This window comes from Oncorhynchus clarkii, chromosome 1 (genome assembly GCF_045791955.1).
Source record: "Oncorhynchus clarkii lewisi isolate Uvic-CL-2024 chromosome 1, UVic_Ocla_1.0, whole genome shotgun sequence".
Lineage (NCBI taxonomy): Eukaryota > Metazoa > Chordata > Actinopteri > Salmoniformes > Salmonidae > Oncorhynchus > Oncorhynchus clarkii.
This window is the reverse complement of record NC_092147.1, coordinates 81613300-81639181: the sequence shown is the minus strand read 5'-3', so window position 1 is coordinate 81639181 and position 25882 is coordinate 81613300. Positions and strand designations below refer to the sequence as shown.

At 43.0% G+C, this 25882-nt stretch overlaps 2 protein-coding genes across 5 annotated transcripts in view; one reads left to right on the top strand and one right to left on the bottom strand.

The window, feature by feature from the left end:
- The window catches only part of LOC139409174 (WASH complex subunit 2-like), a 35633-nt gene extending 33607 nt beyond the window's left edge, over positions 1-2026 (bottom strand). The window contains exon 1 of the mRNA XM_071153998.1: positions 1819-2026. The gene's annotated coding sequence lies outside the window, so the exon portion shown is untranslated. The remainder of the gene's footprint in view (positions 1-1818) is intronic.
- LOC139413160 (annexin A11-like) lies at positions 1691-25364 on the top strand. Of its 4 annotated transcripts, none has more exons than XM_071160277.1 (16): positions 1749-1879; positions 4822-4942; positions 4985-5126; positions 5854-5942; positions 6453-6797; positions 7071-7158; positions 10435-10529; positions 12149-12262; positions 12582-12672; positions 12798-12877; positions 12991-13047; positions 13253-13346; positions 13583-13678; positions 23400-23458; positions 23677-23799; positions 24265-25364. In XM_071160277.1, exons 2-16 carry the CDS (start codon positions 4832-4834, stop codon positions 24322-24324), a joined length of 1644 nt encoding a protein of 547 aa, XP_071016378.1. In that variant the 5' UTR covers positions 1749-1879; positions 4822-4831; the 3' UTR covers positions 24325-25364. The 4 variants fall into 4 exon arrangements, with proteins under 4 accessions (XP_071016360.1, XP_071016378.1, XP_071016368.1 ...); XM_071160273.1 differs by lacking the exon at positions 1749-1879 and adding an exon at positions 2068-2311; XM_071160259.1 differs by having other exon boundaries at positions 1691-1879; positions 4822-5126.
- The last annotated feature ends 518 nt before the right edge of the window (positions 25365-25882 follow it).

Genomic DNA, 25882 nt, shown 5'->3' with positions numbered 1-25882 from the left:
AGTCCATAATTTGTTAGTCGCTGTCTGCCACAGAGAAGCATGTTTACATAAACAGCAGTAGGAAGTCAGTTAAAGACAGTCTTATTTAGATTTGATTGGAAAGAAAGCAGATAATGGGCAGGATGTTCATCCAGCGAGAGAGACTACCCCTGACCTAGTCTATAGAGACTACCCCTGACCTAGTCGATAGAGACTACCCCTGACCTAGTCGATAGACTACCCTTGACCTAGTCTACAGACTAACCCTGACCTAGTCTACAGACTAACCCTGACCAAGTCTATAGAGACTACCCCTGACCTAGTCTATATAGACTACCCCTGACCTAGTCTAAAGAGACTACCCCTCACCTAGTCTATAGAGACTACCCCTCACCTAGTCTATAGAGACAACCCCTGACCTAGTCTATAGAGACTACCCCTGACCTAGTCTATAGAGACTACCCCTGACCTAGTCTAAAGACTAACTCTGACCTAGTCTACAGATTAACCCTGACCAAGTCTATAGAGACTACCCCTGACCTAGTCTATAGAGACTACCCCTGGCCTAGTCTACAGACTAACCCTGACCAAGTCTATAGACTACCCCTGACCTAGTCTACAGACACTAACCCTGACCTAGTCTACAGACTAACCCTTCTAACCCTGACCTAGTCTACAGAGACTAACCCTGATCTGGTCTACAGAGACTAACCCTGAGCTAGTCTACAGAGACTGACCCTGACCTCCTAACAAACAGCAGCACATATTCACACTCCCTCTTGTGACATCACAGGGGAATAAGGTAATAGTTATAAGACATCACTAAAGATGGTGGATAAATCAAGATAGTTCACTCAGGCCTTTTACCACTGGGGGAAAAATTTAATTTCCTTTCTGCTTAACGAGGTGGCTCTCCCTTAGACATCAATGTCTGGGTCTGGTCTGCTTAGTTCATTGACTTCAATTGATCCACTGTAAATGAGATATGACTTTTCCAGAGTAAATAAAATAGTTCACAATGCTGTGAATGCTGTGATAAAATTTAGGCGGGTCATTATAGGCTAGTGTGGTAATTGGCTAAAGCACATAATGATGCAACTCTGCCTATCCAATTGTACTGTTTTGTGAAAGAACCCAAACTTGTCACACCTTCCACAAGCTTCCAATAATAGATAGGCTAAATCAAATATAGAATATTCGTTACTGTCAAATATTTCTGTGGCTAGAAGGCACAGCAAATTCTGCCCCATCTGGTCGTAGGCCTATTGAAGAACATGGTCGTATATTCATTAGTGCACCTGTTAAAAAAAATGTTTTGCAACGAAAACGAAAACAAGGATTTCTTATTGGATAAATTCAGGTTGGTCCCTCCCCTTTTCGGCCCGTTTGCTTCAGTTTGTTTCCAAGTGAATAGCAGCTATCCCAGCATGGCTGTCACTATTATTATGTCATAGACACACACCCATTGATATGTCATTAGTCAGTGGTGTAAAGTCTAAAAGTACACACTGTGAACAAAAATCAACAGCAATTATTGAAGACAAATTAACAGTTGCCAGTCGAATAGAAAAACAAAAACGTAAGCCTAAGAGTGTATCATTGTGCTAGCATAGATAAACTATACTCAATCGATTGCACCATATTCCCTATGACTAGGTGAATTCTGTCATCATTTGTCACTTTTTTTCCTAACATGTCACTGTCATACGTTGGTCCACTCAATAGTGCTCGAGTGTTAGCACTGTGCTGACTGTGGTGTGTCAATTACTGTATGGTGTGTGCTCATGGGTGTTTCTCAATGGAAAATATGAGTCCCACCCACCTTCCTTATATACATACAGGGGCTGTAGCTTGAAAAAGAGCGCAGCGCAGCCAGGACAAGGCGTCTCGCGAACCAAAAGTAAGTGGCAAACGAAATGCACTTTTCGGTTAAATCAAATGTGACCTAGCCTTGTAGATCAAACATTTCCAAAAGCGATCGTGCGCGACTAAGTTTCTTGTAGATGTGTTATTGACACGTCGCTTTCCTCAGAAATATTTAATTTACTAGCGAACCTTCTTCCTCGAAGGATATGATACGCAATAACAAAATATCTCAAAGAGAACATGATAAAAGTAGGCTAAGCTTCTAGGCCTATCGTTATAGACCTATTTGAAACTATGTTTGCGTAATTTGCCTGACAACGCGAAAGGCGGTCTTCCAGAGCTTCGGTAAATTGGCTTGTCTTCTTCTGATTAGTAGGCCTAGTGCAGAAAACCTTTACAACGCAAAATTACAACGAGGAAATACCGAATTTAACGTTTAGCTGTCGCCTGAAAGTCGACCAAAAAGGTACTGATATATTTAAATGTTTTACCTTGGTTCGATGTTGACTGATGTACAATATTTTGCTTCTGTCTATTTTGACAGTTACTGTGCTGTCATTTGGTGTAGAGGCAGTCAGTGTAAGGCTATTCCGAAAACGTTAGTATAAGCGGCGGCCTATGGCTATTCTCTCGTTAATTCAATGTCGAAAATGACATTTAGAATAAGGATGTTTAACTGCCCACAATTATTTATTTCTTCAAATATTGTGTAATAGGCCAATCATGTGGATGGAAGTAAGACCTATTTTTCTTTGGGGTCTACTACATACAGCAAAATAGTTGTTTGAACTTTTGGATAGGCCTGCCTTAACACATTTGAGTCACTCGGTGGTTATTTTCAAAATATCTATTTTTGTATGAGTTCAAGGCCTCAACAGCCAACACCCATCATGTGTATTGTATTGAACACTCCCATCCCCCCAGCAAACATGGTTGGTGTACACAAGGAACCCAAATGGCTACTTACATTTATACACAGGCCTTTATAAATGTGTACCGTTCCTCACATTTATCAATAGAACAGGTGTCACATGTCATTGTAATCTATCAAAGCGATTGTGTCAGTTGGTAGCCTAGTTCTTAAATTAGCCTCTATTTGCCACTGATTTGAGGTTTGGTTATTATACAGTAATAGCCTTTATCGGCTTTAGTGAGTAGGCAGAGCAGGGGTCCTAATCAAATGATATTTTTGTGTAGATGAGATTTCGTCAGTCACAATTTCACTCCAGTATTATACATGCTTAACGTTAGTTAAAATCTGTAAGCCTCAGGACAAAGATAGAAGGGGAAATACATTGTGTTGAAATTAATATTTTGTACATGGGTTAGATGAGAATCATTAATACGTCTTACTCTTTTCGACAGCGTGGTTGATTCCTGTTTGGACTTTGGCTTTCCCGTCAAAACAGTACGATTTATTATTTCGACATTTTGTGACGTTCGAGCACACATATTTTTTTGAGGCTTGTCTACTGCCGCGTTCACGAGGTAGTCGGAACTAGGAAACTCGAACATTTCCGACTTGTTAACTGGTTGAAGTTAATCACGGGTCGCGTTCAACCAGTTAGCTATAGTTATACAAATCTTTGCCATTGACCCTTCGTCCGTGATTGGGCAACAATGGGGATTCTTCAAGTGTTTGTCATTCAACGACAGACGACTAGTTTTCATGCAGTTTTCCACTTGAGAAGATATCTAAGATATTGCATAACTAAGACCTCGTCTTCACGTCTACAGGCTACAGCGTCTCAAGAGGGACAAACAGTAATATTGCCGCTTTTTTCTCGTTTTTCAAGCTAAGGTATTTTAAGGTAATATGCGAAAGTCTACTCGAGTTCTGCAAGGAGTAAACCGAATCTATGGATGGACGCCTTTAGGCTGTAGTCTTATACGCATGCACAGTACATTAAATAGGGGATGAAGGTGTAATACCAGTGTAGTAAGTCTTTACATCATAAATATTATACTGTATCATCTAAAAGTTAACTTTTTGCTGAGGTGTAGTCAGTGATAAAAAATGGTCTGAAACATAATTCATATTTCTCACATGCTCCCTATTCAATCTGAGAGAGAATCATATCTGTTCTACACTATGCATATATATCTGAACATGTTCTAGCCTAACCTTACATCCTTCTGAACAGGCCACTGATGTAGAACTGTGTTCCTATTCAAATACAGCAGCAGTCTGTCATTCTTTCCCCTGTCCTTAAAATGCAAATTATGAGAAGGGATTGTGTACATGGAGCCATGGATGGAACAAGTTGGCATATGAAATGGGAGTATGGGCTTTTCACACAAGGCAGCATAATCATTGTCAAATAACAAACAGTTGTACTGCCAACACCAAAAGTAACAACAGCAAAGGTTGGGTCATTTGAAATGTAGTATTTCAGTGTACAGTAAGGCTTTAAATAGGTATTCTCCCATTTTAATAAATTATTTCTCAATTACTATTCGAGATACACACTGTATGTATGTCTTCTTTCAGATGGTATTTCTTTGTGCTAGATTTCAGGAAAATACTCAATTTCATGAACATAGTAGTTCCATTTCACACAGTATTACCCAACCCATAAATTGTCCATGTTAACAATTAAGCCATCAGCTTAGGGAACCCAGATTCCTTAAACCTTGGGTCATCCTGAGGAATTCAGCCTTATTTCTCCTCCACAGCTTAACTTCATTGAGGGTGGAGGGGCCCACTGTGTATATGGGCGTGTTTCTAGCTCTGTAGTTGCTATGGACACCACAACACCAACCTATGTGTTCACGCCACAATTTGAGTCATAAATCTTTGTTTTACAACAAACAGATGAGTGGCACTGACTGTGTGTCCAACTGCCATATTGTGTGTCTGTAAGGCAGGAGGTGTTCCTGTCATGACCTGACCAGGAACAGAAAAACTCCTGGCTTTATAAAATGCATTTACACATTAAACAGGCCTTATATTTTGATATTTTTTCTTTATTTTAGACCATAAACCATGAGCTATCCAGGATACCCTCCTCAAGCCGGTGGCTACCCACCCCAAGCCGGAGGCTACCCACCCCAAGCTGGAGGCTACCCACCCCAAGCCGGAGGCTACCCACCCCAAGCCGGAGGCTACCCACCCCAAGCTGGAGGCTACCCACCCCAGGCTGGAGGATACCCACCTCAGGCAGGCGGCTATCCCCCTCAAGCAGGGGGTTACCCCTCTCAGGCTGGAGGTTACCCCGCTCAGGCTGGTGGCTATCCTCCACAGCCTGGAGCTGGAGGGTACCCAGCCATGCCCCCAGCAGGTAAGGCCTCAGCTCAACAGATCATGATTGTCCTAAAATATGCAGACACGTCCAGTATTTCTTAGAGGTACAAGGTATATGAAATGTAATGTAATCTAAGGGAGACACAGACAGACAGACAGACAGACAGACAGAAACATAAAGACATGGTCAAGAAAAGAGAATAGGGTACTGCTAAACAAACTCAGAGACTGAGTCCTTCTGTCATCCTGTATCTCAGGGCCAGAGATCATCATGAGGTTTAGATGTAATGTTGTGGTGCATGCGTTGTGTTTTCTAAACAACCTCTGCTGTGCTGAGAGACAACACTCACAGACCAACTAGTGTCTGACACAGTCCTCCCATTCTGTGTGCCCTGAGAATCATTCCATATCTGCTGACTAGAAGCAGAGGTTAGTCACATACATTGGCAAGTGTGAACAGTTCATTGCTAGTCCTGGTGTCTCATTCCAAAGTCAATGTATTTACCTCTCTGGCCTAGCACAATCACCAGACATTTATTGAAACCTTCCTATGAAATCTTAGCACTTTCTATGTTGTTTCTATGTTGTTTTTGGTAACATAATTGATCGATTGATTGTTTAAAAGCATATACAGCCACAACATCATAGCAAAAGCCGTACATGCTACATTTGTACTATTATAATAATAATCCTATATCAGTTTGTCAGTGATATGCCATAAACTGTTTAGTGCCATATTCACCCATCTATGTCACCTGTTGCAGGTAGTTGGGGAGGTGGTGCTGGTTTCCCCACCATAGGTGTTGATAATCTGTCCAACCCTGGATTCAACGCAGGCAATCTTCCAGGCATGGTAAGTTTGGCATGAAAATACATCCATCCCCCCAAATCACACAGAGAATATTCTCAACATGCCTGTACTTCATCCCCCTTCAGATCATTGCGTTAAATATTTCAGTTAGCATGAATTGCATGGCCAATATTGGAAATCACAACCCAATTATTGACTGGTAAGACTTTTATAAAAAATAATCTGTTGCAGCTTTCTTGTTAACCTTTCTTGAAAATTTCTATTGCATGACGAAAATAATATGGCTCGTAATTAGCTAAGATACTGCTTCAAAAATGTTATAATTTTCTGCAACCTCTTTCACTGTTGTAATCCTTCATAATTACATGTTTTGTATAATTTCTTTATGTTGCATTGTCTTTGATTTCCTTTGTAATCAAAACACAACAGCAGATGCTGTATTACCTATAATACATGATTGATCATCTGCAAAACAGCTTTTCATGCATAATAGTTTAAACCAATCAGTCTGTGCAAATTTTTATTGGATGCCCATTTCTCTTCCAATCACAGGCCAACCAGATCTCATCATCCATGGGGGGCTTTAACCCCAACCCTGCAATGTTCACCCCTGGTGGGTACCCCCAACATTCCCCCCAGCCCCCTAACCAACAGCCCCATGGCCTGTACCCACAGCCAGGTGGGCAGATGCCCCAGACTCAAAGCCCAGGCATGGGCTACCCAGGCCAGCCCATGCCTGGCTACCCACAGGCACCCTCACCCAACCCCTCCATGCCTGGTTACGGAGGAGGACCAGCGCCTAACCAGCCCATGCCAGGGTACCCTCGTGCCCCGTCGCCCAACCCGTCCATGCCAGGATACGGAGGTGGAGCCATGCCCGTCGCTCCTGCCATCAACGTAAGAGACACTGGGAAGATTTTATCCTATTGTGACAATAGTACTTCAAAATACTATTTAGGACAGGTATACATCCTGTTAAGTGTCCATACTTCATCCATGGGTTTCAATTTGGATATCCGAGTGTTCTGCAATAATATTGGTATGTTTCTATAGTTTTCTGTTTCTTCTTGAGATGTCAATGATTAGAGATTTGACAGGAGTTTTACTGGCAGCTAACACTGAAAGGGTAAAGCAATCTGGAAAATGCCCTCTTCTTCCCTGTTCCTCCAGAGAGGATTCAGGGGAACCATCAAGGATTATCCAGGAGCAGACCCCCTGAGAGATGTGGAGGTTCTGAGGAAAGCCATGAAGGGCTTTGGTGAGTTGGTTACATAGGCCCAATCAAGAAACAGCTCCTTATACACTATAGGGGTCTAGTGAGTAAGTTAGACCCTCTTCAGAAACAACCCCTATACTCTTCTATAGGGGTCTAGCGAGTGAGAGACTGTGTCCAAATACCCATACTAGTGTACCACATGCTTAAAGTGCACAATATGTACTCCTGACTGGCTTGAGGAGGTGGGGCAGGGCTGAGTGCGGGTGCATTTTCCAAATTCAACGGACATGTCTCGTATTAACCAGCCTGATAATATCTCATTTCCAATTCAATGAATTTCTCTAAACTCGGAATATAATAGGAATTTTGTTTTAGGCCTACTCAGGCTGGTTATAGTCAGAATATCACATTCTACCTAATGGAGTTACAGGCCTACTCAGGCTGGTTATAGTCAGAATATCACATTCTACCAAATGGAGTTATAGGCCTACTCAGGCTGGTTATAGTCAGAATATCACATTCTACCTAATGGAGTTACAGGCCTACTCAGGTTGGTTATAGTCAGACTATTCACACTATACTGTAGACCATATAGCCAATCTCTGCTATCTAAAAAGGACTAAAGACAGAAACCGATCATTTGGTTTCATTTCAACATATTTAGTTAATAGGCTGAATCTACCACATACCCAAAACTGGAAATGCAAAATGCAAAACTGGAGAAACAGGAAAAAGTGATCTATTAGTGAAACCAAAGTACTGTAACATATAAATTACATCAAATAGCCAAGTACACACCAAAACTTTTCAAATTTTGTAATCAATAGGCTATTGCAAAGAAAACGTGGACAGTCGGGTGCATCGCAAATTCTGAACCGCTGGACAGCAACATAAAACCACTGGTCATAGGGAAGGAGATCAGAATGACTGCTAAGGCTTGATCAATAAATTAAATAATTAAAGGTTCAATATGCAGAAATCTCTCCGCCATTTCCTGGTTGCTAAAATTTAAATAATTTCACCTAATTTCAGTTTGTTACAAAACAGGCACTCTGTGTAGAGAATCATTGTACCATCTAAACCGCTGTGAAATATATTTTCCATAACCAAAAATATTGTATTTTCAACTGTTTGAAGCTGGTGTACAAAACCGAAAGGAGAAGACGCAAAAACTAAACTTAAGAACCCTCCTTAGACTTTCTTTCAATGCGAAAGACAGATCTATAACTCACATTTCTGTTAATTTGGTTGGGTCACCCAAAAAGTTACATGTTGCAGCTTTAAATAGGTAGCCTAGCCTACAAAACTAAAACAATTAATATGCTCAAATCAAAAGGCGTGATTAACATGACATCAATAACACAGCCACATCCCGAATCCCGGTGCCGACACATTCAGAAATCAAAAGATGGTTTTGTATTTAGTTTAAAAGCTCTGACAAAAACCAAGAGAACAAAAAACACTTCCCAATGAGAAAACAGAAACATTTCTGTTTTCAAAGATGTAGCCTACCATGCAATACTTGATCATTTTAAGAAGAACAAAAACTACATAGCCTACATTTGAACAAAACCTCAGAAGCTTCTGTCACGGCATTCATTGGAAGAAGAGTAATCGCCAGACCAAAATGCAGCGGAGTACGTGTTCATCTTTAATATACTGAACACTAAGATACAAAATAGGAATAACCAAAACAGTTCTGCAAGGTGCAACCAACACTAAAAAGAAAATAACCACCCACAACTAACAGTGGGAAAACAGGCTACCTAAGTATGGTTCTCAATCAGAGACAACGATAGACAGCTGTCCCTGATTGAGAACCATACCCGGCCAAAACATAGAAATACAAAACCTAGACATACCAACATAGAATGCCCACCCACATCACACCCTGACCAAACAAAAAATAGAAACATACAAAGCAATCTACGGTCAGGGCATGACAGCTTCGCTATTCGGCATCTTCCCAATTAACATTTTAATGCAATGGTCTAAATCAGCGTCACTCAGTGTTTCTTGGTAGTCTTAAACAAATCTACTTTGAAACAAAAATTTACACCTCACACACGTGGTTATGGGCCCGGAAGACACATTTCAGTTGAATGCATTCAATTGTACAACTGACTAGGTATCCCTTTCCATGTCAGACATAGAGTTGAGATGTATTACATTTTGAGTTTGCATTCCAATATTACACTATAAACTGTACATCACAGAAGGGTGATTTGGTCATTCCACTGCAGGAACGGGTTTTAAGCAGCCTAGTTTAGTTGTTTGGCTACTTGTAGAGAACTAGGGCCTATCACACGCAGCACACCTCTTCCAATGCATTGTGGAATAGTGTGCATTGCATTTTACTTGATGAAGCTCAGAAATTAGTATACCATCCTGGCATTTAGGGATCCTGAGTGGCACAGCGGTCTAAGGCACTGCATCGCAGTGCAAGAGCCGTCACTGCAAACCCGGCTTAGATCCCGGGCTGTATCACAACCGGCTGTGATCGGGAGTCCCATAGTGCGGCGCACAATTGTCCCAGCATTGTTTGGGTTAGGGGAGGGTTTGGCCGGGGGGCTTTACTTGGCTCATCAGGGTAGGCCGTCATTGTAAATAAGAATTTGTTCTTAACTGAATTGCCGAGTTAAATAAAGGTTAAGTAAAATAAATACATTTAAACCATACTCGATTTTGAAAAATGAACTTACTATTAAAAATTATATTTTCTCATAGTGAAAATGTGCAATGCACGATTGCGTAGTTTTGCATTATTGGTTGATTTCGGGAGCACATCCCCATATCTGATTATCAACTGTTGTCAAAGCAGAAATTACTATGACATCTGGGCATTTAAAGTATACTAAAAATTTTGAAATACATACTATTAAACATATATTTTTGCATACTCAAACAGCCTACTATTTCGGATGCAAGTACACAGCCAGTTAAACCCCATTCAGAAACCACAAACCTAGCCCCTTATATAGGGGTCTAGTAAGTGAGTTAGATCCAGTCTAATATTGGAACCAGAAACCAAAATTGCATGCGTAATGGCCAGCTGTTAGAATAGGCCCTGTCCTGAAACAACCCCTTGCCAGTCCCTTATACAATACACACTGTAGATTTGAACAGTTTGCATAGGTATAATCAACACTAGCAGTTATGTTGTCTTCTATTAATGATCATCAATCTTTGAATGACTTAATTATGTATAAGGACCTGGTAATGTTGTGTGCTCAGCTACACTACTTAAAAATTATGTTCTAAAACCACCAAGGGAAATGGATGGGCTGTTTGTGTTCTGACAGTGGACTTGTCCTACAGGTACTGATGAACAGGCCATCATAGACCTGCTAGGAAGTCGCTCCATCAGACAGCGTGTCCCCATGCTCATGGCCTTCAAAACCTCCTACGGAAAGGTAGCTAATACAGTCATATTGACATTATACTATATTATACTATGTAAGTACAATATACATGTACTTATAGCTTATTTCTTATTATAGAAAGACAATACAGTGATTATGACCATACATTTTTTTCTTATGCATTCTTTTTTGGAAGGTATTTGAAAGGAATAGGCATGACTCTCACTCCCATTTAAAAACGTGATACCTTATTTATCTAATTAAGTTTTTAGGGAACAATGAAATAATTGTTACAGTGTCATAGAATGGTCTGAATATGTTGCCTTGAAGTGAGAGTCAGAGTATATTCTCTAGTGTGTGCCAGTGATATCTAAACAGCAGCTGTTGGCTCTGCCAGTAAACGACTCGCTGAGGGATCTGATGCACTCAGACTTTATTAGCTACAGCCATACCCAGAACACAGATGGCACAGCAGTTGAACACAGATGGCACAGCAGTTGAACACACATGGCACAGCAGTTGAACACACATGGCACAGCAGTTGAACACACATGGCACAGCAGTTGAACACACATGGCACAGCAGTTGAACACACATGGCACAGCAGTTGAACACACATGGCACAGCGGTTGAACACATATGGCACAGCGGTTGAACACACATGGCACAGCGGTTGAACACAGATGGCACAGCGGTTGAACACAGATGGCACAGCAGTTGAACACACATGGCACAGCAGTTGAACACACATGGCACAGCGGTTGAACACACATGGCACAGCGGTTGAACACACATGGCACAGCGGTTGAACACAGATGGCACAGCAGTTGAACACACATGACATCAGTACTTGAAGTGGACTGAAATAAGTACCTCTACTCATTTGGTCTCTCTAACCCTGTTCTTGGAGAGCCACCCTCCTGGAGATTGTAACTCCAACCCTGTTCCTAGAGAGCCAGCCTCCTGGTGCTTTTCACTCCAACCCTGTTCCTAGAGAGCCAGCCTCCTGGTGGTTCACTCCAACCCTGTTCCTAGAGAGCCAGCCTCCTGGTGCTTTTCACTCCAACACTGTTCCTAGAGAGCCAGCCTCCTGGTGGTTCACTCCAACACTGTTCCTAGAGAGCCAGCCTCCTGGTGCTTTTCACTCCAACACTGTTCCTAGAGAGCCAGCCTCCTGGTGCTTTTCACTCCAACACTGTTCCTAGAGAGCCAGCCTCCTGGAGGATTTCACTGCCACCCCAGTGGTAACTAACCTGATTCAGCTTATCAAGCAGCTAATCATTATAATCAGTTGTGCTATATTAGAGTTGGACGGTAGCTCTCCAGGAACAGGGTTGGAGGTTAAACCTACAGAACGGTAGCTCTCCAGGGACAGGGTTGGAGGTTAAACCTACAGAACGGTAGCTCTCCAGGGACAGGGTTGGAGGTTAAACCTACAGAACGGTAGCTCTCCAGGAACAGAGTTGGAGAGCCCTGCACTATACTATATAGACTTACTACCAATATTGTAAAAGGTGCCAGTCCTCAAGCAGTACAGAAAATGACAGTGTCTGTATTCAAGTCAGAAAATTCAAGGGGCTTGTTCGCTGTATTGCTGAGCACCGGCCTAACTCAAAGACTGCTTGGATAGCATTGAATTATACCAAGCTTGTATCCCCTTACCTTCCCAGGATCTGGTTAAGGATCTTAAGTCCGAGCTGTCAGGGAACTTTGAGAAGCTGGTGCTGGCCATGTTGAAGACTCCATCCCAGCTTGATGCATACGAACTGAAGGAAGCCATTAAGGTTTGTGAAAGGGTTTTTATAATCACTGACATATTCCCTCTTCTTAACATATGTGTGTGTGTGTGTGTGTATGTGTGTGTGTGTGTGTGTGTGTGTGTGTGTGTGTGTGTGTGTGTGTGTGTGTGTGTGTGTGTGTGTGTGTGTGTGTGTGTGTGTGTGTGTGTGTGTGTGTGTGTGTGCATGAAAACAAGTAATATTTTGTTTTGTGTTATTAACTAGCTAAACTAACTTAAAGAACAGAGAAAGACAAATAATACTTGGTATATAATAATATGCCTGTTATAATCTCCCAGCCATTCTCTGCTGTATGTTCTGACAGGGCGCAGGGACAGACGAGGCCTGTCTGATAGAGATCCTGTCCTCTCGCTCCAATGCAGAGATCAAAGAGCTCAACCAGGTCTACAAGACAGGTGAGTTACATACGAACACTGTTCAGGGAGACAATGTTAACCAGGAAGTTGTATATTTCCTTTCAGAAACACACCACGCCTCTGTTGTATTGGATTGTGGAAGTGGACTGTGTGTGTTATTTCAGAGTATAAGAAGTCTCTGGAAGATGCCATCAGTGGGGACACCTCAGGACATTTCCGTAGACTCCTCATCTCTCTGGCCCAGGTACAGCCTATGGCCCATCGATATAGAATAGTGTATACATTCTAAATACATATACATCTAGGAACAGTACATATAGATGGATGATTCATTATGTATTGTGTTTGTGCTCTCAGGGCAATCGAGATGAAAGAGAGACAGTGGACATCTCTGTAGCTAAACAAGATGCTCAGGTACCGTGTATTGCCATTTCTTATCTATTACGAACCTTGTGACGTCTAATCTACATACTGTAGTATGTCTTCAGCATACGTCGGGCCATGAGTTTTTCATGACCACGTGATTTGGGCAGGAAAACTCTGGACTCTACACAACATATTAGAAATCTCTACCTACTCATTGAAAGATGCCTGTGTGTATTGTGTGCCCTCTGTCCAGGCTCTGTATGCTGCTGGGGAGAACAAGGTGGGAACTGATGAGTCCAAGTTCAACGCCATCCTGTGTTCTAGGAGCAAACCCCACCTCAGAGCAGGTAACTACAGGGGAGAGGAATGGTACTGTGACGACAGAAGTTAAATATCTATGAAATATAAATTAAATGTATATAAAATATCAATTACATGTATATGAAATATCAATTTAATGTAGATGACATATCAATTTAAGGTATATGAAATGTCAGACCTCTGGTGCTCTCCGCTCACCTTGACTCGTAGCTAGAACCTTTGCCGCTACCTTATCCGTGTGTGTGTGTGTGTGTGTGTGTAGTGTTCCATGAGTATCAGCAGATGTGTGGCAGAGACCTAGAGAAGAGCATCGACAGAGAAATGTCTGGAGACCTGGAGAGTGGAATGGTGGCCGTGGGTAAGGGGAAACCTTTTGGTTAATACACACACATGCACTGCCATGCCTATACAGGTCTATCTGGTGTCACACCTACACGTTTCTACACAGGCACATTAACACTACATAGCACCCATAACAACGCACACCACCCACCCACACAACTATGTCTTAATATACTTGTGAGGACATTTTTTGGAGCAACAATTGATTCCCATTCAAAGTCATATTTTGGCCTCCCGAGTTGCGCAGCGGTCTAAGGCATTGCATCGCAGTGATAGAGGCGTCACTACAGACCCGGGTTCGATCCCAGGCTGCATCACAACCCGGCCATGATCGGGAGTCCCATAGAGTGCCGCACAATTGGCCCAGCGTCGTCCGGGTTAGGGGAGGGTTTGGCCGGAGGGGGCGTTACTTGGCTCATCGCACTCTAGCGACTCCTTGTGGTGCGCCGGACACCTGCAGGCTGACCTCGGTCATCAGGTGAACGGTGTTTCCTCCGACACATTGGTGCTGCTGGCTTCCGGGTTAAGCGGGTGGGTGTTAAGAAGTGCGGTTTGGCGGGTCATGTTTCGGAGGACGCATGACTCGACCTTCGCCTCCCGAGCCCGTTGGGGAGTTCCAGCGGTGAGACAAGATTGAGAAAAGGGGAGTAAAATATAAATAATAATAATAATTTCCTAACCCTTACCTTAGCCCCGAAGCCTAAAATTGCCTTTTTACAAGTGAGGACTGGCAAAATGTCCTCACTTCTCAGAATTTTTGTTGGTTTACTATTCTTGTGACTTCTGGCACTCACAAGTATAGTAAAACGTGTACACACACACACACACGCACCTACAGTACCAGTCAAAAGTTTGAGTTTTTCATTTTTAAACAAAACTATTTTCTACATTGTAGAATAACAGTGAAGACATCAAAACTATGAAATAACATATATGGAATCATGTAGTAACCAAAAAAGTTTTAAACAAATCAAAATATTTTTTATATTTGAGATTCTTCAAAGTAGCCACCCTTTGCCTTGATGACAGCTTTGCACACTCTTGGCATTCTCTCAACCAGCTTCACCTGGAATGCTTTTCCAACATTCTTGAAGGAGTTCCCACATATGCTGACCACTTGTTGGCTGCTTTTCCTTCACTATGTGGTCAAAATCATCCCAAGCCATCTCAATTGGGTTGAGGCCAAATTTATTGAAGGTGTTAACACCAATGAGCTTGGAAAGTATTGGGACAGTGATAAATGTTTTGTTGTTTTGGCTCTTTACACCAGCACTTTGGATTTGAAATGATACAATGACTATGAAGCTCCTGTCCGCTTTAATTTGGGGGCATTTTCATCCATATTGGGTGAACTGTTTAGAAATTACAGCACTTTGTTTACGTAGTCCCCCAATTTTAGGGAATCAAAAGTATAGGGACAAATTCACTTATATGTGTATTAAAGTAGTGAAAAATGTAGTATTTAGTCCCATATTCCTAGCACGCAAGGATTACATGGAGTTTGGGACTACAAATTGGTTAAATGCATTTGCTGTTTGTTTTGGTTGTGTTTCAGATTATTTTGTGCCCAATAGAAATTAATGGTAAATAATTTATTGTGTCATTTTGGAGTCACTTTTATTGTAAATAACAATTGAATATGTTTCTTAACACTTCTACATGAATGTGGATGCTACCATGATTACTTAATGAATCGTGAATAAGTGAGTGAGAAAGTTAAGAGGCATAAATATCATACCACCCAAAATTGCTAACCTCCCCTGTTATTGAGGTTAGCATGTCTTATGGGTATGATATTTGTGCATCTGTAACTTTCTCACTCATACAGTCAAGTGATTTTTTTGGGCCTCCAAAAATTGTTTTTGGTCAAAGACTGTAAAATCACCAGAAATTCAGCAACAAAAAAATGTTTAATTTAGGAAATCTGTTCCCAAGTCTTCCCACGAAAAAAAGACGTGATTGGGTAAAATCAAATATTCAAATCAAATCAGATTTTATTAGTCATTATTAGTTGAATACAACAGTTAAATGCTTACTTACAAGTCCCTAACCAACAATGCAGTTAAAAAAATACAAATAAGAATAAGAAATAAAATGAACAAGTAATTAAAGATCAGCAGTGAAATTACAATAGTGAGACTATATACAGGGTGTACCGGTACAGAGTCAATGTGTGGGGGAACCAGTTAATCGAAGTAATATGTACATGAGTTATTAAAGTGACAATGCATAGATAATAACAGTGAGTAGCAGCGGCAAATAATTACAATTATGCAGATTAACACTGGAGTGATAAATGATCAGATGGTTATGTACAGGTAGAGATTGGTGTGCAAAAGAGCAGAAAAATAAAAATAAATAAATAAAAACAGTATGGGGAGAGGGGTGGGGTGGGCAATGCAAATAGTCTGGATGGCCATTTGATTAGATGTTCAGTGAGATACAGCTGGAGCGCGTGCTATGTTGCTTAACCAGGGGTAGAAGCTGTTGTAGAGAAGCATCTTGGACCTAGACTTGGTGCTCCGGTACCGCTTGCCGTGTGGTAGCAGTGAAAACAGTCTATGACTTGGGTGGCTGATGTCCACATATTCAAGGTCGGAACCATCCAGGGTGGTGATGCTGGTCAGTCTTTGACAATTGTTAGGGCCTTCCTATCGATGGCGGTTATGATATCTGAAACCAGACACCGCCTGGATATATAGATCTCAGACGATATGAAAGAGGTCCTCCAGGTTTTGCAGCTCTTTCAGGACATCTGCTATCTGGATTTGGGTAAAGGAGAACCTGGAGAGGCTTGGGCGAGTAGCTGCGGGGGGGGGGGGAGCTGTTGTCCGAGGTTGGAGTAGCCAGGCGGAAGGCATGGCCAGCCGTTGAGAAATGCTTGTTGAAGTTTTCGATAGCTTTCCTGACTGACTGTGTGTATTGGGCAGGAGGCAGTGAGCTTGGATCAATTCACCCCAGTGATGTGCTGGGCCGTTAAGACACACGCACAGAAGTCAACAAATGACAGAGAAGGAGTAGTATGAGGGTGCGGCCGTTGGGGACAGAGAATCATGGTAGAATATATTGTAGTGCCTTGCGGTCAGGGGTATAAAGAGTGGAACTAGGGGCTCCATTGTAAACTAAAACAAGAGGACCGAGCAGTTGCCGTGAATTAATGGATACCAGGTTAGAAAACTAACAATGACTAAATAGAGTGTGTTCTAAAAATGTAAAGATAATAGCGGTTCCGCAGTAAATATGATGGAGTAGACGGTGCTAAACACGGTAGCAGTTAGCGGACCGGGCTAAACAAGCTAGCAGTTAGCAGGCCGAATTTGCCAGTGGTGGTGCAGCTGTAGAACATTTTGAACCTTTAGAACCTTTGTCTTGATCACGTTGAGGGAGAGGTTGTCCTGGCACCACAAGGCCAGGTCTCTGACCTCCTCCCTATAGGCTGTCTTGTCGTTGTCGGTGATCAGGCCTACCACTGTTGTGTCATCGGCAAACTTAATGATGGTGTTGGAGTCATGCCAGGCCGTGCAGGAGGGGACTGAGCACACACCTTAGGGGCCATTGTGTTGAGGATCAGCGTGGTGGATGTGTTGTCATCTACCCTTACCACCTGGGGCGACCTGTTAGGAAGTCCAGGATCCATTTGCAGAGGGAGGTGTTTAGTCCCAGGGTCCTTAGGTTAGTGACGAGCTTTGAGGGCACTATGGTGTTGAATGCTGAGTTGTAGTCAATGAATAGCATTCTCACATAGGTGTTCCTTTTGTCCAGGTGGGAAAGGGCAGTGTGGAGTGCAATAGAGATGGCATCATCTGTGGATCTGTTAGGGCGGTATGCAAATTGGAGTGGGTCTTGGGTTTCTGGTGTTGATGTGAGCCATGACCAGCCTTTCAAAGCACTTCATGGCGACTGACGTGTGTATTACGGGTTGGTCGTCATTTAGGCAGGTTACCTTAGTATTCTTGGGCACAGGGACTATGGTGGTCTGCTTAAAACATGTTGGTATTACAGACTCGGACAAGGAGAGGTTGAAAATGTCAGTGAAGACACTTGCCAGTTGGTCAGCGTAAGCTCACATCCTGGTAATCCGTCTGGCCCTGCGTCCTTGTGAATGTTGACCTGTTTAAAGGTCTTACTCACATCGGCTGTGGAGAGTGTGATCACACAGTCGTCCGGTACAGCTGGTGCTCTCGTGCATGTTTCAGAGTTATTTGCCTCAAAGTGAGCATAGAAGTAGTTTAGCTCGTCTGGTAGGCTTGTGTCACTGGGCAGCTCTCGGCTGTGCTTCCCTTTGTAGTCTGTAATGGTTTGCAAGCCCTGCCACATCAGACGAGCGTCGGAGCCGGTGTAGTACGATTCGATCTTAGTCCTGTATTGACGCTTTGCCTGTTTGATGGTTTGTCGGAGGGCATAGCGGGATTTCTTATAAGCTTTCGGGTTAGAGTCCCGCTCCTTGAAAGAGGCATCTCTAGCCTTTAGCTCAGTGCGGATGTTGTCTGTAATCCATGGCTTCTGGTTGGGGAATGTACGTACGGTCACTGTGGGGACGACGTCATCGATGCACTTATTGATGAAGCCAATGACTGATCTGGTGTACTCCTCAATGCCATTAATATATTCAATCTGTGCTAGCAAAACTGTAGCTTAGCCTCTGCATCATCTGACCACTTTTTTAATTGACAGAGTCACTGGTCTTTCCTGCTTTAATTTTTGCTTGTTAGCAGGAATCAGGAGGATAGAATTATGGTCAGATTTGCCAAATGGAGAGTGAGGGAGAGCTCTTTGTTACGCATCTCTGTGTGTGGAGTAAAGGTGGTCTAGAGTTTTGCCGACTTAGGACTGGCAACCCTGCTAAAGGGCCCCACTGGACTGAGGGGCAGCTCCGGACTGAGGGGCAGCTCCGGACTGAGGGGCAGCTCAGGACTGAAGGGTAGCTCAGGACTGAAGGGTAGCTCAGGACTGAAGGGTAGCTCAGGACTGGCTGGCGGCTCTGGCAGCTCCTGGCTGGCTGGCGGCTCTGGCAGGTCCTGGCTGACTGACGGCTCTGGCAGGTCCTGGCTGACTGACGGCTCTGGCAGGTCCTGGCTGACTGACGGCTCTGGCAGGTCCTGGCTGACTGACGGCTCTGGCAGGTCCTGGCTGACTGACGGCTCTGGCAGGTCCTGGCTGACTGACGACTCTGGTAGCTCCTGGCTGACTGACGGCTCAGGACAGAGCTCTGGACAGACGGGAGACTCTGGCACCGCTGGACAGACGGGAGACTCTGGCAGCGCTGGACAGACGGGAGACTCTGGCAGCGCTGGAGAGGAGGAAGCACCTGTAGGCAGAAGACGGAGAGACAACCTGGTGCGGGGGGCTGCCACCGGAGGGCTGGTGCGTGGAGGTGGCACTGGATAGACCGGACCGTGCAGGCGCACTGGAGCTCTTAAGCACCGAGCCTGCCCAACCTTACCTGGTTGCATGCTCTCAGTAGCCAGGCCAGTGCGGCGAGGGAGGTGGAATAGCCTGCACTGGGCTGTGCTGGCGAACCAGGGACACCATACGTAAGGCTGGTTCCATGTATGCCGGCCCAAGGAGACGCACTGGAGACCAGATGCGTAGAGCCGGCTTCATGGCACCTGGCTCGATGCCCACTCTAGCCCGGCCGATACGAGGAGCTGGAATGTACCGCACCGGGCTATGCACCCGCACCGGGGACACCGTGCGCTCCACAGCATAACACGGTGCCTGCCCGGTCCCTCTCGCTCCCCGGTAAGCATGGGGAGTTGGCGCAGGTCTCCTACCTGGCTTCGCCACACTCCCCGTGTGCCCCCCCAATACATTTTTGGCTTCCTACTGCGCCGCCGTGCTGACTCCATTCGCCGGTATCCCTCGTCACACTGCTCCAGAGAATCCCAGGCGGACTCCGGCACTCTCCCTTGGTCGACCGACCACCTGTCTATCTCCTCCCAAGTAGTGATACAGTCCAGATCTCGCTCCCATATCCAGAAATCCTGACATCACTGCTGCTGCTGCTGCTGCCCGTTACCACACCGCTTGGTCCTTTTGTGGTGGGTGATTCTGTCACGATCGTCGTAAGAAGCGGACCAAAGTGCTGACACAAGCAACTAACATAGACAATCACCCACAACCCACAATGACAAAACAGGCTACCTAAATATGGTTCCCAATCAGAGACAACGACTAACACCTGCCTCTGATTAAGAACCATATCAGGCCAAACACAGAAACAGACAAACTAGACATCTAACATAGAATGCCCACTTAGATCACACCCTGACCAAACAAAACCTAAAAACATACAAAGCAAACTATGGTCAGGGCGTGACAGTAGTTTAATCTTCCTTTTGGCTCGTCAATTTAATTTTCCAATGATTGCATGTTAGCTAGTAGAACGGAAGGTAATGGGGGATTATTCGATTGCCTACGGATTCTCTGAGGGCAGCCCGACCTCCGTCCTCTTTTTCTGTCTTCTCTTCACGCAAATGACGGGGATTTGGGCCTGTTCCCAGGAAAGCAGTATGTCCTTCATGTCGGGCTCGTTGGACTCGTTAAGGCAAAAAAAAGCTTTTGCTAGTTCGTGGTGAGTAATCGCTGTTCTGATGTCCAGAAGTTATTTTCGGTCATAAGAGACGATAGCAGGAACATTATGTACAGAATAATTGTAAAAAAATAACACTATTTTTTTAAACAAAAACACTTAAAACATCAGCCATCTTCTACGGTGCCATGATACATGTCTCATTGTAATCAAGGTATGAAATTATTGTATTTGAAAATGATCTATTTTTGAGCTTAGTTGTGGGAAATTTGCAGTCTACAAATTCTTATAATTCTCTTCTGCCCCCCCGACCATCGTCTCTGACAAAAATCATCCTGCAGTTGAATCTAGTTGTCTACCCCTGCCTTAAGACACTGCATCTAAGTGCAAGAGGCGTCACTGCAGTACCTGGTTCGAATCCAGGCTGCATTACATCCGGACGTGATTGGGAGTCCCATAGGGCGGCATACAATTGGTCCAGCGTCGTCCGGGTTTGGCCGGTGTAGGCCGTCATTGTAAATAAGAATTTGTTCTTAACTGACTTGCCTAGTTAAATAAAGGTTAAAAAATACAAAATAAACATAAAAAATATTAATGCAATACGTTTAAATTATATTATGTAAGTTAAACATAAAAATATTTTAAAACAGTTTAATTACAGTATATATTTTTTACAGATGACTGACATTACTGCCCCCACTACAAGAATGAAATACTTAAATAAATACATGCAATTTTGTCCTTAAAACATTTAATTGAAATACTGTAGAATTCCATTCATTCCTATGGAGGACTGCTCCTACTGGGGAGTGGCAATATGGCTGACCAGTGGCTTCAAAGCCTCTCAATGGTCAATACATAGCATCAGCAATCTAGGGTTTATATACAGTGCCTTGCGAAAGTATTCGGCCCCCTTGAACTTTGCGACCTTTTGCCACATTTCAGGCTTCAAACATAAAGATATAAAACTGTATTTTTTTGTGAAGAATCAACAACAAGTGGGACACAATCATGAAGTGGAACGACATTTATTGGATATTTCAAACTTTTTTAACAAATCAAAAACTGAAAAATTGGGCGTGCAAAATTATTCAGCCCCTTTACTTTCAGTGCAGCAAACTCTCCAGAAGTTCAGTGAGGATCTCTGAATGATCCAATGTTGACCTAAATGACTAATGATGATAAATACAATCCACCTGTGTGTAATCAAGTCTCCGTATAAATGCACCTGCACTGTGATAGTCTCAGAGGTCCGTCAAAAGCGCAGAGAGCATCATGAAGAACAAGGAACACACCAGGCAGGTAGGTCCGAGATACTGTTGTGAAGAAGTTTAAAGCCGGATTTGGATACAAACAGATTTCCCAAGCTTTAAACATCCCAAGGAGCACTGTGCAAGCGATAATATTGAAATGGAAGGAGTATCAGACCACTGCAAATCTACCAAGACCTGGCCGTCCCTCTAAACTTTCAGCTCATACAAGGAGAAGACTGATCAGAGATGCAGCCAAGAGGCCCATGATCACTCTGGATGAACTGCAGAGATCTACAGCTGAGGTGGGAGACTCTGTCCATAGGACAACAATCAGTCGTATATTGCACAAATCTGGCCTTTATGGAAGAGTGGCAAGAAGAAAGCCATTTCTTAAAGATATCCATAAAAAGTGTTGTTTAAAGTTTGCCACAAGCCACCTGGGAGACACACCAAACATGTGGAAGAAGGTGCTCTGGTCAGATGAAACCAAAATGGAACTTTTTGGCAACAATGCAAAACGTTATGTTTGGCGTAAAAGCAACACAGCTGAACACACCATCCCCACTGTCAAACATGGTGGCAGCATCATGGTTTGGGCCTGCTTTTCTTCAGCAGGGACAGGGAAGATGGTTAAAATTGATGGGAAGATGGATGGAGCCAAATACAGGACCATTCTGGAAGAAAACCTGATGGAGTCTGCAAAAGACCTGAGACTGGGGCGGAGATTTGTCTTCCAACAAGACAATGATCCAAAACATAAAGCAAAATCTACAATGGAATGGTTCAAAAATAAACATATCCAGGTGTTAGAATGGCCAAGTCAAAGTCCAGACCTGAATCCAATCGAGAATCTGTGGAAAGAACTGAAAACTGCTGTTCACAAATGCTCTCCATCCAACCTCACTGAGCTCGAGCTGTTTTGCAAGGAGGAATGGGAAAAAATGTCAGTCTCTCGATGTGCAAAACTGATAGAGACATACCCCAAGCAACTTACAGCTGTAATCGCAGCAAAAGGTGGCGCTACAAAGTATTAACTTAAGGGGGCTGAATAATTTTGCACGCCCAATTTTTCAGTTTTTGATTTGTTAAAAAAGTTTGAAATATCCAATAAATGTCGTTCCACTTCATGATTGTGTCCCACTTGTTGTTGATTCTTCACAAAAAAATACAGTTTTATATCTTTATGTTTGAAGCCTGAAATGTGGCAAAAGGTCGCAAAGTTCAAGGGGGCCGAATACTTTCGCAAGGCACTGTACATCATTGGTTAACACCCATAACGTACTCATTGTTATTGTTGAAAGATGTTATAGAAGATGCTTTAACAATATGTGTTGCCACACTGTTGCTGCCTGAATTAGTAATTGTTGTTGTGTTTTTCCCCACTTGGCTATCATTGCTCAGGTTAATGGTACAGTAACATGCTTTTAGATTCATTTGACTGGATGACATTGTTATCTGACTGTGTTTGAAGAGAATATCTCAACCTTACACCCTTGTGATGATGTGGTGTGACGTGTTGTGTGCTACTTCCATTACGCATGTTCGTCCATACAGAAGTCATGTTGATGTGATGTTTGAAAATGTATTTCACCGCTCAAACTACAGGCATATTTTCTCTGTTTTCTTCAACTCTCAAGTTCAGGTTTCAGATAGTACTTTATATACAATATTTTCAGTTGATTCCCTTCCTATCATTTAAAAATGTTTGGTTCGTTTGAGAGTTTCCCTCCCCTCGGATCTGTTTGTGCTCTTGCCAGTTCCATTGCTTTCATCGTCAACCCAAACGTTAGCCATGGCAATGACTGACAAGGAGTTGGCATGCTAGCACTAACAGACTGGTAATCGGGCTATGTTATCAGTCCCTCCCTCCATGTAGTTGGGGCTGGTCTAAGGTTTAGTAGGTGATCAGTACATGCTGGGCATTCTAACCCTCTGCTCTCTCCATGTTCCAGTCAAGTGTATTAAGAACACACCTGCCTACTTTGCAGAGAGACTCTACAAGTCCATGAAGGTAAGACACGTCTGTCTGGGCTGATTACTACATACTGTACATTCACACAGTACAACAGAAATGTTCACGACTGATAAGTGCACATTGTTTAAGTTCATTACATTTCTACTTTCCCAGTTACAATGAAATGACATTGTTATTACTGTAATTGCTTCTGATAATTGTACTCTTCAGATAAGTTCTTAGGCCCAGCCTGACCTGTGTGTTCGTGTTCTCAGGGGGCCGGGACCAAAGACAAAACCCTGATTCGGATCATGGTGACGCGTTCTGAGGTGGACATGCTGGATATCCGTCAGGAATACGTCAAGAACTATGGCAAGTCACTCTACACAGACATCTCTGTAAGTATCTGTCCTCCTCACCACACACACACACACACACACACACATACACACATTCATACACACACACATTCACACACACATTCACACACACACACATACACACACACACATACACACACACACATACACACACACACACACACACACATACACACATTCATACACACACACATTCACACACACACACACACACACACACACACATTCACACACACACACACACACACACACACACACATTCACACACACACACCACACACACACATTCACACACACACACCACACACACATACACACACACACACCACACACACACACACACACACCCCACACACACACCACACACACACACACACACACAAACCTCCAACAATGCTACTGTTATAGAGCAGGTTAGGTATTCTAGCATGATGTTCTAGTTTGTTGATGTGTTTGTGTTGTTGTTTTTGTTGTCTATGACAGGGAGACACCTCAGGGGACTATAAGAAACTGCTGTTAAAGCTGTGTGGAGGGAGCGACTAGAGGGACCATGTCAGCTCTCTATGGGATCTCCTCCACACTATATCCATTTACTGACTGGCCTATAATATAATCATTATCATAATATGTGCCATTCTGCCAATCTGTCTGACTGTCTTCCTCTGCACCACAATCAGCAGTTCTGCATGCCATGCCATCCATTTTATCAACGCAACTGTTGTCACATGTTATGATATGAGAACATCATGTCCTAAAGCTGTTCCTTTTCTATATTTTTATGAGCAACAAAGTATATATTTTTCAATAAGTTTTCCTTTGATTGGTATTATATCTTAGTCTATCTGAAAATGCCCTTAAAGGTACAATGTGCAACATTGATTAGATTTGGAATTTAAATCAATATATATATATTTTTTAAAGATATATTTTAATTTAACCAGCCTGTGCCAATATTATGCGTATCTAATTGTACAAGTTAATTCAGTACTAATTGATTTAGCTGAGCAGTGTTGAATACGTTACTCTGATAAGAATAATTAGCAGCTAAAATACCAAAGTGGTCAGTTTATATTTAAGCAGTTAATGCCCGAGTGGGTGTGATATATGGCCAATATACCACGGCTAAGGGATGTTCTTAAGCAGTACCTGGATACAGCCCATGATATATTGGCCCTATACCACAAACCCCTGAGGTGCCTTATTGCTATTATAAACTTGTTACCAATGTATGTAATTAGAGCAGTGAAAATAAATGTTTTGTCATACACGTGGTATATGGTCTGATATACCACGTCTGTCAGCCAATCTGCATTCAGGGCTTGAACCGCCCAGTTTATAATTGTGTTTATATGGTGTGTGTACACTATCACTGTTGTTTACTTTCCTTTACACTCACTCATGTGTTTTCTGCTGTTTGCTACAAGCGTAAGTTTCAAGTTTTTAATGGTGCACAAGTACAGTGAACTGTATTTTTCTTTGAGCATATCTGTCAATATAACTCCAAACGTAAACCTCATTGCATCACAATTCAGTAACGGTGCTCTGATGATGACTACATCTGAAAATAAATGTTGAGAAACATGGCTGTTGTTTCCCCTAGTAATTCCATCCATGCTAATGTTGTGTTGTGTCATACTGTGTTTTAGTCTTGAGGCAAGAAAGAGTACTATTTCCTGTTTCTGCTGCTGTCATGACCCCAGCCCCCTTACATTTTCAACCAATGGCTAGCAAGTAGCTAGCAGGCTTACTTAATTATACACTGAGTATACAAACAATTAAGAACACCTGCTCTTTCCATGACAGACTGACCAGGTGAATCCAGGTGAAAGCTATGATCCCTTATTGATGTCACTTGTTAAATCCACTTCAATCAGTGTAGATGAAGGGGAGGAGACAGGTTAAAGAAGGATGTTTAAGCCTTGAGACTCATGAGACATGGATTGTGTATGTGTGCCAATCTGAGGGTGAATGTGCAAGACAAAAGATTGAAGTGCCTTTGAACGGGGTATGGTAGTAGGTGCCAGGCGCACCGGTTTGTGTCAAGAACTGCAACACTGCAGGGTTTTTCACGCTCAACAGTTTCATGTGTGTATCAAGAATG